This window comes from Oreochromis aureus, linkage group 4 (assembly GCF_013358895.1).
Source record: "Oreochromis aureus strain Israel breed Guangdong linkage group 4, ZZ_aureus, whole genome shotgun sequence".
NCBI classification, from domain to species: Eukaryota; Metazoa; Chordata; class Actinopteri; order Cichliformes; family Cichlidae; genus Oreochromis; species Oreochromis aureus.
In genome coordinates this window covers 30,490,392-30,502,795 of record NC_052945.1, presented here as the reverse complement: position 1 = coordinate 30,502,795, position 12,404 = coordinate 30,490,392, and the positions used below count along the sequence as shown (strand labels likewise).

Here is a 12,404-nt window from a genome sequence, read left to right as displayed (position 1 = left end):
TGTATCATTTGTCTGCGTGTGAGTTTACATTGTTCTCCACCTGTTAGAATTTATGGATTTTGCTGTTTGCTGCCTTTTGGACTTTTGCTTTTATTCATTTACTCATTATCCAAGTCTGCATTTTCGGTATGCACTTATCACTAGACATGACACAGGGTTCTGCAAATATTGTTAGAAAGTACTGGAGAGACTCAATTCCAAGGTTGTCTCTTAATGCTCCCCTAAAGATTCCCAAAAATTATTGTAACTCCACATTGTGGCCCCTTTGGGAACATTATAACACGGGAGTCTGTAAATGTTCTGAGAATATCTCAATAGTCCAATTAGTTTGTTAACCTCAAAATGGTCACAGGCTCTACAGTCTGTAATCAAAATTATTATAATGCTACAATTTAGTAGTTAAGTGATTAAAAGAGTGATGAAAAGAGGTAACTTCATAATTTGATAACTTCATAAATTTGAGAGGTTTTGTCATACACATATGATTTGAATCAAGACAGCTTCTTTTTCACATAGTTCTAAAAAAAGACCTGATCTCATAGCAGAAATGGCCTGGATTATTGATATAATCAAATCAATTGTCCCTTAGCCCAAGGCCAGTCTGTCCACCAAACTTCAAGAAATCCATTTCTGCTGGCAGACAGACTAGCATGGAAGAAAGCATAACCTCTTTCACGAGGGAGATAAACCCTCAACTGTGAATCAAACAAAGGCATTTATATCAGTATCTGACACCGCAGTATATGAAACGTCATATATATTACACAAAAACACATCAGCCTCTATGAAACTACATGAATCAACATGATAGCCCTCTTCCTTATGTGTGTGTGTGTGTGTGTGCGTGTGTGTGTGTGTGTGTGTGTGTGTGTGTGTGTGTGTGTCTTCGTCTTTATTACATTGTGGGAACACTTACAGCAAACTCCAAGTGTGGGGGCCCAAATTTTAGTTTGGATTAAAATCTGGTCCCAACAAAAATAACATCAAACTCTGTAAAATAAAGAAAGAAGGAGTACCCTGTCAAATTTTCAGGGTTATCCCCACAATACCAACCAACGTTTTGTGCTTTAGTGTGCTTAGGAACGTTAATACAGTATTTACACCTGGTGGTGGAAACTGGTACAGCATAGTGTGTGTTGCAAACACACACTAGGCTAAAACGCACGTGTAAGCAGCAAACATCACTGGAGGCTAACTCTTAGATTAGCTGCTGATGATACGTTTCTTAAAAAGATAAGAGGTATCACCACTAAGTAATGCCTCAGCTAATTATTTAGCCATGCTTGACACATCTGCGTTGATTAGCTGCTAAGCTAAAGTAAGATAAAACAATGATCCAAATAGTAACTATATTCAGAATTGTGGCCGTCTTCAAAGGAAGAAGACGTACTGGACTTGAGTAACTTATTTTTTGATTTTGATTTTCTTCTGCTTAGCTGAAATCTGTTGATGGTTGCAGGGTATCCAGCTTATTCCAGATGTACTTCTCCCCAGCAACATTTTGCAGTTTCTCCCAGAAGATCCTGAGGTGTTCCCAGACCATTTGAGATATATCTGGGTGTACCGCTGGGGTCTTCTCCCAAGTGGGTGTGGCCAGAAAACCTCAAAGAGGAGCGAGGATAAAGAGAAGGGGGTGAGGGTGGAGGGGATTAAGCAAAAGGTAGGGCGGGCTAATAAAAGGAAAGTGAAGAGAAGGGAGGTGGAAGGAGAATGAAAGAGAGGAAGAACGGTGGTGGAGGAGGATCAGCAAGACAGAGGAAGTAGATTAAAGGTGGAGAGTGGAGAAGAAAATAACAAAAAAGTAGAGAGGGGGGAGAAAGAGGAAACTGTGCTCAGGAATGAGTTTATCATTCATCATCATTCTCCTGAACCGTTGTGCCACTGGCACCGCTGAACCAGCTAAACCAGCTCCAGATCCTACCTGTCTTCTTTGCTTTCTTCTCCTTCTCTCTTACTGTCTTCAGCTCAGTCTTGTTTCAGGTTTGCTTCTTTTTCCTGTTTGTGTACTTGTTTTACACACTTGTCAGCATAGTGTCTGACCTTTCTACTTCTGTTTCCTTCCCTTCTAACTGTTCCTTATCCAGTGCTTTCTGGACTTCCAACAGTTCCTTCACTGTATTGTCAAGTCAGGATCACTGCTGGATTTTTATTGTCTCAAAGAAAAGAACTTTGCTGTCTCTGGATCTACCTTCACACGTGAACAAACATTCTCACTTATAATGTTTTACAAGTCCAGGCACAGATCCTCTCTCTTGGTGACGATCACTTGTCCAGTGTTCATTGTATTTCCACCTCTTGTTGCACTTATTCAAGTCTAAAACAGGCAAGTTTTCCTTCACTGAACAAGAAAAGAATAACTGAAAAATACTAGATGAACTAATTAAACTAAATGCAAAGTTGCAACAGCACTTCAAATCTTTAAATATTGAAGTAATTTCAAACGACATTGAGTTCAGCTTATTGGTGCAGCGTTTTACAGCAGTCCCAGTGGCACCTTGGGAAAATTAATTGCCCGCCTTTGGTTTGAATGGTACATAGAGATGTAGCCTGCAGTCGGGTTATATTTATATCAAGCATGAAGCTGATGCCAACTCACACTGATTCAACAGCTGTATCTATAACAGACACCCAAGCCTCAAAATGATGACTTCTTATTGCTAGTTCAGTTCTTAACCTGCTGAGCTATTCAGCCACTGAGAAAATGTGATGCATATTATGATTAGAGCTACAGTTTGTAGTTCACAGACTCACCAAAAAAGCAAATAAGCTTATCATGGGACACACAGTGACACCAATTTAATTTACAAGTGGATGAACATAAATAAGATTAACATGTTTCTTACATTTAACAAAAATGAACATAAGTCTTTGTACACCAAACGGACGTACTGCAGTTGTGATCATAGTCAGTCAAATATAATTGCTGGCTGTGGGAGAAAAAATCAAACACAATTATTAATCAATAAGTCAAACAGAGATGACAGAGGAGACAGAGACATGACACTCAAATATCCCTAACAGGACTACTGGGGATTATTTCACAACAGCAAAGATGGTGGTACAGTAGAAATAAAAGTTTCAGGGAAAAACATGTTTTAACCTTTTGACATTCACCTGGTCATTGATAACTCATCTAAACTTAGGATTCAGGTCTGGTTAACCTTCTGAGGTCTGAGCCATTATAGGTGGTAACCCTAACCCTGTATTGTAAAGATAGGTAAAATGGAATTTTCAGGAAAACCAATCGGAAAGATTTTTGACGAGGTTCCTGGAGGCGTTCCATGATGGCTCCTGAGTAAAACTATTGCTGTATCCAAATTCAAGGGCTGGATCCTTCGAAGGACCCGGCCTTCGCGGTCTACGTGGGCTGGGTCCTTCGAAGACCGAGAAGGCCAGAAGTGCAAGGCTGTGAAATTGGACAGTCTAGCCTTCAGATTTGCGTCACCAGCTGTCTCGGTGGAGTTTAATAAAATCAGCCGTCTGCTCCTTGCTCCCTAAAATATAACAGCACACTGCAGTAAATTCTCGACCATCGAACACTTCTGTTTAATCAGTTTTCTGTTTGACGTTTATTCAGCTGTGTGAAAACTAGAACTTTAATCTCAGCCAAACCGATTTACTCAGAAACAAATAAAACACTGGAAAAAGCCAAACAATAAAATTTTTAAGTTATCTAAGTGACTTATATATCATGTTTAACCTGAGTAGCGAAAGACCGTGGGGATCTGAAAACGATGTGCTGGGAGTCTGGTGTTCTCGCTGGCTCTAGTGAGCCTTGAACCCCCGGCAAGCTATCAAGCTGGTGGGTAACAGACATCTCCGAAAATATCGGAGCACTTTTGCAAATATGTGATCTCTTGATAAATCAAGCAGATATTTGAAGTTTACACAGCTACATTCTCGCCTGAAAATATGTTAAAAGTTTATTTTGTGACCCAGAAAGAGTAATATTAAAACTAAGTAGCTGCCAACATTGTTGGAAACTGGAATTGGCTGGGCTGCGCTATGAATTCTGGGATAGGCTGGGCCACGAAGGACACACCCAACCCACCCTTCAAATCCAGGGAAATGAAGGATGCATTTGTTCTACGCCTTTGGAGGAGTCTTCTAATTTGGGCAGCCTTCGTTGCCTGTCTTTGACGTAATTGGTCTACAAATGCAGCCTCCGAAGGATGCAGCCCCTGAATTTGGACACAGCTTATATGGACTTGGGCTAAAATCTAGGTGGGCGTATTCTGAATATAAAAACTCTCATCTAGCCCAAAGTCTCACTGAATTAGCATCACTCACTTTTAGATAAATAAATAAGTCTTTTCATTGTGCATAGATCTTTTGGGTGAAAAAAGCGGGCTATGTAGTAATGCACAGGCTAAAACTGGACTATGTGTTTTAGCCTGTGCATTATTGCATGGACTATTCCATGTACTGATGAAATGCCATTCACAATATTTTTGCCCAGTATATGAAGTTCATGTGGTGTTTTTCTTATACATAAATTACAGAAAGAATTAAAACTGCTTGTGCTAGAATTGGTCTATATTGAGCCATAAGCATTAATATGCCTTTAATCCAAATATTTTTATATTAATAAATGTCAATATTCTCAATTTGTGGTACAGTACCACATTGTAATGAAAAGAAATTGAGGTTTGTTTGATTGTTTCCTCTTTTTTGCTTGCAGTGGGTGCATCCATTTCTGTGCATACATTTGTTTTTTGCCATCACAAAGTGGTTGTGGAGTGGTGCACTGTGAGCGTGTGCATGCGACGGGCTTGTGTGTGAGACTGTGTGTGTATGAGGCTGCATACAGCGTGTCTGTATCTGGCAGACATTAGGTTGTACAATAAAGGATTGACGGCAGCACTGAGGTAGAAGAGCACGGAGGACACAAGATTAAAATACTGAGACAGATAGTATAAAAAGTACAAGTGTGTATCAGGGGGTGAGTATGTGTCACTGAAGACTGTGTCATTGTAGGTGTGGTCATTGTACAGCTCCGTAGATGCTGCAGAATATGCAGTTGTGGGGATGGGAGGTGCTGTTTCAGGTGTGTCATGTTGTGACTTTACGGTAATCGATAACTTACTTTGCATGCTGTGTGTGATTGTGTTTGTGCTTCTTTGCAGTTGGTTGTGTGTGTTTCTATTGTCTGGTTGCGTATTTGTATCATGAGCTGAAAGATTTTGATTGTGAGTGTGTCCATTTTGTGTGTTTATGTCAGTCTTTTCATGTTGCCCTTTTGTATGTGACATGATATGAGAGTGCAAGGACAGTGTTTCAGTGTTCATGTCCAAGTCTAAGTGGCTAGGTGGGTTAATAACGGTGGGTATGGTGACATCTTTTCTGTCCATGCTGACATCAGGATGTGTCGTAGTGTCTGACTGGGAGTTAGTGTCCAAGTAAGTTTCCTGTCTCTCAGTCCCAGTGCCCAGAGAAAGAGAAAATATGGTTCGACCAACATGGAAGGGCAGCCAACACAAGACGAACGCCAAGACGATCACTCCTAAAGAAAAAATGATGAGAACATTAAGTCAGAACCACCAAAGTTCCAGATCAAATCCTGACCAATCACTGCATGTACTGCATGCACTATGCAAAAGTCTTTGCCCACCCCTCAGTTTTTTATATTTTGTTTTAAAAATGGGAACTAGGCACAGCCATTAATGTAACCATGTGCAAACACACATGGAAATACAGGTCGAATGAGCTTCAGAGTCAGTATTAGGTATGACCGCCTTTATTCTTCAACACAGCCTGAACTCTCCCAGGTAGCTTTCTTATAATTTATTGATGTAGTCTTCAGGAATAGTTCTCCGGGCTTTTTGAAAGCTCTTCTTTGGATGTTGGCAGCCTTTTGGTTCCATTCTGTATCAAGCTGTTTCTACACCAGTCAATGACGGATAGCCTTCCAAGAACTAACTAACCCAACAACAACTGTTCCAACTTGATGTAAAAAAAAATAAACAAACAAAACAACAAACTACTTTAATATCAATAATCAAACAAAACCCAGCCTCTCACCTGGCCTGAGAATTTAAAAGAATTTGAAAGTTTCAAATCTGGAGATTCATCACTCCAATCAGACCTTTTACCAGTGTTTTTCAGTCCAGTTCCCAGCAAGGGCTACAGTAGATGGACAAACTGAAAGGTCAGATGTATCTCTCAGGTCCCATTTCAGGTCTTTGCTTAATTTTCTTCTCTGTATTAGATATATTTTTTTGGCCTGCCACTTTTTCTTTTTTCCTCCATTTGTCCAGTTTTCACAAAATGCTTAAAGACAAAATCCACAACATGCTGAGATATGCCAAGTTTTCAGCTAATAGTTCTTTAGGAATTACATTATTTGTGCAAAAAGTAATATTTTATGTTATCTATGGCATTTCTGGTAGATATAGCTAAAGAAAATAGAACAAATGGTTTGACAGGATGCTAATAACAAAGTGCCTAAAGATACAATTGTCCAATGTCCTTTGGAAAGACTATAGGACTATTGCTCAAGACCACTTTAAACATTACCACAACAAGTCCATTTATTTGCATGTTCTGTTCATCTAACATACCCAAAAAATACATACATCTTTCAATTTTGGGTTGGCTGATTTAAAAAATTGTGCTTAATCACTGAAATCGTGTGGTATGGTATCACCCATCACACCCCTTTGGTTCAACTGAGGGGGGGAAAAGGAACTATGCTTCCTAATCTTAGATTTACCCATTTTTTGTTAGCCATTAGCACAGATTTGGAAACAGTTTCTTTTCTTTAGAGTATTTCATTGCAATAATAGTATTGATAATGTAATGTATAATGTACATTTTGATAAAAGTCATTCATTGTGTGACATATGTTATATCAAAAATTATCAAAACTAATCTTGCAGTAATTTACTTTTATACATATAAAACTTTTTAATGGTTTCATGAATAATTAAATAATTCAAGCTAATAATTCTTATAGTTTATGAATGTCTAAATTGGTGGATGAACTGTTTGATTACAAGCCAGTTTCATATCTAATAAAGCCAAAGACAAATTTTTATTTTATTTTATTTTATTTTATTTCATTTTATTTTATTTTATTTTATTTTTTATTTTATTCAATTTAAGTTGCACAGCGAGAGTTCCCTAAATAAATAAACAGTAGCTTAGTGTTTGTTTATCAACATGCAGGCCTTATTTATTATTGGAATAATAACTTTTGCACATGAGTAAAACAGGTTAGGTTTAAAATCTTGTGATATAACTAATGTGAAGTGATGAGGCCAACAGCATGCTAGCATGTGTTGCTAATGCAAAATACAGGTGGTCCCTCTGCGTTAGCCTGGTCCATCGAGTTTAACCTTCAGCTATAACATAGCCAACTTTATTTAGGATTTGTGTCTGACAGTGATAATGATAAATTTGCAGTACAAATGCTTCATGTTTTTATTAATTTTATACTGATGTGAATTTAATATTATTTGAGTAACTCTGCCCTGATTCCATTTTGCAATTTGGCAGCTTCTTTTACTTTAATAATAAGTAATCATTTTCAGTTATACATTTACATACTTTATGGGCGTGTATGTGTGTGTGTGTGTGTGTGTGTGTGTGTGTGTGTTTACATATCTTTGTGGGGACCAAAAATTGGAAGTTTACTATGCTTGTGGGGACCAAAAGCCACGTCCCCACAAGTTTGAAGGTATCAAAATATGGTTTTAGTGTCAGGGTTACTATTAGGTTATAGTTAGGTTTAGGCTAACGGTTAGGGTTAGGCATTCATTTATGATGGTTAGGGTTAGGGTGAGTGGCTAGGTAACACATTATGTCAATTATATGTACCCACAAAGATATAACACAATATAAAACACAGTGTGTGTGTGTGTTTTTCCTCACCCAGCATTTTGACAGTGTTCCTGTGACTCTGGTCTCTACGGCTGCTTTTTGGGCGGAGCCACAGTGTGCGCCCAATCAGACTATATACCAGTCCCAGAATGCAGAGAGGTACCAGGAAATACAAATTGGAGAGGATCATCATGGCCGACAACAGGCCAGAGGAGATGGCGAAATGTGTACAGCGGCACTCTCTCTTGTCAGTCTCTCCCCCACGGCCTTCACTGGAGCTTCCATCCTTTCCTCCTCCCTCGTCTTCCTTTTTGTTTTGCTGCTCTCCCTCAAATCCCATCTTTCTGTCTCCCTCCCTTCCATCTACAACTGTATGTTTTTCATGTGTCATTTCCCCTTTGCTTTCTGGTGGCCTGTTATCTACTTCTGCTGTTTCAGTCTTCATTTTTTCTCCAATCCTTTTCAGCTCACCGACTCGTTCCTCCCAACTCTTTGTCTCTTTTTCACCCCACTTTATTCCCTCTAGAGCTCCATCCAACATCATCATGTGTCTGCTTTCTTTTTCTCCTCCACCCATCGTAAACCCTCCCTGATCTCCTTCCCTGCCTGTCCACCCCCCGTCTTCCTTCCATTGGACGAGCCCGAGGTCTTCTCCTCCAACGTCCTCAACTCCAACCATGACCAGCACTGGTGCGGCACTCACAGCTGCACTTAGCCAGAGGCAGCCTATGATGGCCCGGGTTCTGCGCCGTGTCACTACTGTCTTGGCTGTGATCGGCCAGCAGACTGCCAGGTACCTCTCCAGGGAGAGGAAGGTGATGTGGAGGATGGTGCAGAAGGTGCAGCACTCTGAGAGGAACATAGTCAGCTTACAGGCAAGATCTCCCAGGGGCCAGGGTCTGGGCCTCCAGAGCTTGGAGAGACAGAACAATTATTTTCCTCTGATTGCATTTTATACCTTTTGTTAACCTGTAAAGAATATGTGGGCAGTGCATAGCATGTCAACATACTCAGATAAGAAAAGTATTTAATATTAACTCAGCTGCTTAGTTTAAATGAACATCCTGAAGACTACTTTATTATAAGGGAAATCATAATTTTCTACTTATAATGCTCCAAGACAAAAGGTATTGTTTTCAGTCAATGCCCACCTAACCTAACAGAGCGAACCCCCATAGGCACACCGAGAACATGCAAACTCCAAACACAATTACCCCAACTGCTCCAGTGTGACCAGATCATCCCCGCTGAACTGAGTTGTTTTAGCTCCTTTAATGCCACCCTTCCTGTCGGCCCATCTGTTGATTGGCTGTATGCTTCAGATGACTGTTTTAAAGATATCTTCTCTTTATGAAATCATACAGAGTGCTGTCTTCCTCCCATCATCCCCAACCAGTCACAGCAGATGGCCACCCCTCCCTGAGCCAGCTCCTGCAAGAGGTTTCTTTCCTGTTATAAGGGAGTTTTTCATTCCTACTAGCACCAAAATGTGTACTCATAGAGGGTTTATGATATATTCAATTCAATTCTATTCTATTTTATTTATATAGCGCCAAATCACAACAGAAGTCGCCTCAAGGCGCTTTATATTGTACAGTAGATAGCACAATAATAAATACAGAGAAAAACCCAACAATCATATGACCCCCTATGAGCAAGCACTTTGGCGACAGTGGGAAGGAAAAACTCCCTTTTAACAGGAAGAAACCTCCGGCAGAACCAGGCTCAGGGAGGGGCGGTTGTGCTGTGACCGGTTGGGGTGAGAGAAGGAAAGCACCTTGAGGCACCTGTTGCTGTGACTTGGTGATATATAAATAAAATTTCATGAAGAAGACGAGAAGAACACTTTAAGTATTGATCCACATACTTAAAGTGATTGTGCTGAGCCCACGATAGAAGAGTGATTTAAGATTGCTTTAAGTGTGACACAAGCTTTCAATGTAACAAAACTTAATTTAGAGGCAGAGATCCCCCTGAGGGGAAGGCAACAATAACATCTTTAAACAATTACTAGAAAGCACAAACAGGAAGCAAATCTATTGTGCCTGCTTTGTTCACCCAATGGGGTGATTTTCTTTGACTCGACCCTCATCCTAACTAACATCATGATCTGATTGCTTAGTGTCACAACATGCATGCATTACAAAATATGCACTGTGTCAGTAGATACCTTATATAAATCCAGAGGCAGCAGCAGGAGAATCAGCAGATCACTAACGGCCATGCTGCTCAGGTAGAGGTAGGTGGAGGTTCTCATGTGTGGACGCAGCCAAACCACCAAAATTGTTAGTATATTTCCCAGGAGGCCAAATAACATCAGGGGGATGTAAATCACAGTCACGCACACTGCAAGAAGAAATAATTATGTTTTTTCATCAGATCTCAATTTGATCTATTTCCGATGTGTATAGATTTTTACCAAGAATGGACAATAAAATCATGTTGTGTTGCTAATACAGCGTATGTTCATTAACATGTTTAACATGTAAAACTCACAGACGTCTCTTTCTCATAGAGTTCTTTACAAATAATGCACTGAAGCTATAGCCAGCAGCTGGTTAGCTTAGCAAAAACCATAGACTGTATATAAAAGGTGGACATGCCTTTTTGGCACAGATAATAAAAAAGATCAACATTTCCAGATACTAGACAAAGAGTGGAGCTAGAATAATATCCTTATATTACCACCGCTGCCAGCTTGATACTATGAGAAAATGACAAGGAGAGAGCAGAGTGGTCTACCTGGGAACAGTATGTTCACAGGCTAGCAACTTGTCAAATAACTGGAAAAGCTTCTGACTCTAATAAAGACCTGATTAGAGTCAGACCTTTTTTTTCCTAGAAGAGTTGCCCCCCTTTCCTTATCACTGACTGCATAAAAGGAGAAAATAAAACCAGTCAATGATGAACCAGTGTCTCTCAGATTGTCTGTCAGATCCACCCCCTGCTTGTAAAGTCTGGATTTAAAACATCAGGATTGTGATGGAAAAATGCACAGCTTGAGCCTTCAAAACACAACTTCAATAACCAGGTGTTGTGGTTCTTTTTATATACACTATCATATACGCTATGTGACACAAAAAGTGTAAATGGAGAGTGCTAGCCTGGGTGTTGCAAAAAAACACAAAAAGCTAATTCCCAAAAAAAGAAGAAAAGAAAAGGAAAAGAACCCCTTCATGTTAAAGGTAAGCAGATGAGCCTCTGGCAGATTTAAGGGCCTTATGCCATGTTTACATCAGATAAAGTTTACTACTGACAAATTTAACTAACAATAGGGGCATGCAACCATGCAAGCTAGCAAGGACACCTCTCAAGACAATCCATTGCTGATGAGTTTCTTAGATGTGAGTCGCATAACCCAAGAAACCAATCCTATCCTTTAGCCTAAAACCACATGTGTAGAGCAAGTCAAGGTTCTGGAGTGAATCAAGCAGTACTCAGCAATACTCTGACCACAGTATTATACTCCCAAACTACAACAATTTGTTCTTTTTCTTCCTAAAGAGAAAGATGCACTGTAGCTTCAGGTTTTTATTTTTATTTCTAAGACCTTATTCATCACTACTTTCACAACTCTGTTTACCCACCTAATTCAATCAGTCCAAACATAGGTTCCTCCCAGTGGCACTCTTGGTTGGAGCAGTCCTCCGGGAAGCCGGACGTAAGGCCGCAGTTTTTTTCTCCACAGCCACTGCCCGCGTCTACATCCATCAAATCCATGATGGATGGGGTGCGAGGGGGGAAAGGGTGGGCATCGACAAGAAAAGTGACAGCAGGGAAAGCAGCAGAGTATGTCCCTTGGGTTACAGGGTGCAGAGGTGACGCACGCTGATGGATTTCCTATGGCGCTCGATAAGGGCCAACGCTGACAGGGATGTTCAGGGGAGAGAAAGGACGGTCCAGCTGGAACGAGGAAAAAACACATTTAGACGGGTTTACAAGACAAAGTGTTGGTGACGTAAGCGAGTACAGTTAAATTAAAGGTTAACAACAACATTATAGAGTGCACACCAGTGTTTACATCTGCCCTCAACAATAAGCTCCAAATGTCCACCACGTGGAACAAATAATATCAATGAAAACAAAAACAACAACAAAAAGTCAGTTTTGTTGCAACATCTGAAAAAAATGCTAAAACTACATATTAGTATTTTCAGATTGAAAAATTAGCCACATGCAAAAACACAGTTATAACTTAATGTACTCACTGACTGGACTGAGCTGAGCCTCGGCGTGTCATGTATCTCTGCTGTGGACACACACGTCTGCCTTGGCCGTGACTTACACACCTACAATCTCTCTCTCTCTCTCTTTGACTCTCTTTCTTATACCTCTCTCTCTCACGTCTTACTGTGTACAGCACACCACATACCTCTTTTACACTACCCCACTTAATGTTCGCTAAGATGCCACAGGCTGTTTCGTGTCATAATGAAATCAAACTTGTTTCGAGACATCTTGTTCTTGTTCAGATGTATCTTTGTAAATCTTTTCTCTGATGGCCTTTATAGTGAGAAGAGGCTTTCTCGTACAACTCGTCCAATATGAGCCATTCTTGTTCTTTTTCTAATTGTGCTGTCATG

The 12,404-nt window shown here is 40.1% G+C and overlaps 1 protein-coding gene across 1 annotated transcript; it reads right to left on the bottom strand.

Annotated features, from left to right (window-relative positions):
* Positions 1–1,432: 1,432 nt before the first annotated feature.
* Positions 1,433–11,541, bottom strand: LOC116324343 (growth hormone secretagogue receptor type 1-like). The gene is made up of 5 exons (XM_039611589.1): positions 11,409–11,541; positions 9,992–10,167; positions 7,873–8,734; positions 5,272–5,503; positions 1,433–1,523 (listed from the first exon to the last, which is right to left on the bottom strand). The coding sequence occupies exons 1-5, from the start codon at positions 11,539–11,541 to the stop codon at positions 1,433–1,435; spliced, it is 1,494 nt and encodes a 497-aa protein (XP_039467523.1).
* Between the last annotated feature and the right edge of the window lie 863 nt (positions 11,542–12,404).

Coding starts and splice junctions, on each gene's coding strand:
- LOC116324343 (XM_039611589.1), bottom strand. CDS start 11,541: ATGGATTTGATGGATGTAGACGCGGGCAGTGGCTGTGGAGAAAAAAAC. Junction 10,168..11,408: donor GTTTGGACTGATTGAATTAG/GTGGGTAAACAG, acceptor TTCTTCTTGCAG/TGTGCGTGACTGTGATTTAC. Junction 8,735..9,991: donor TGCCTCTGGATTTATATAAG/GTATCTACTGAC, acceptor TGTCTCTCCAAG/CTCTGGAGGCCCAGACCCTG.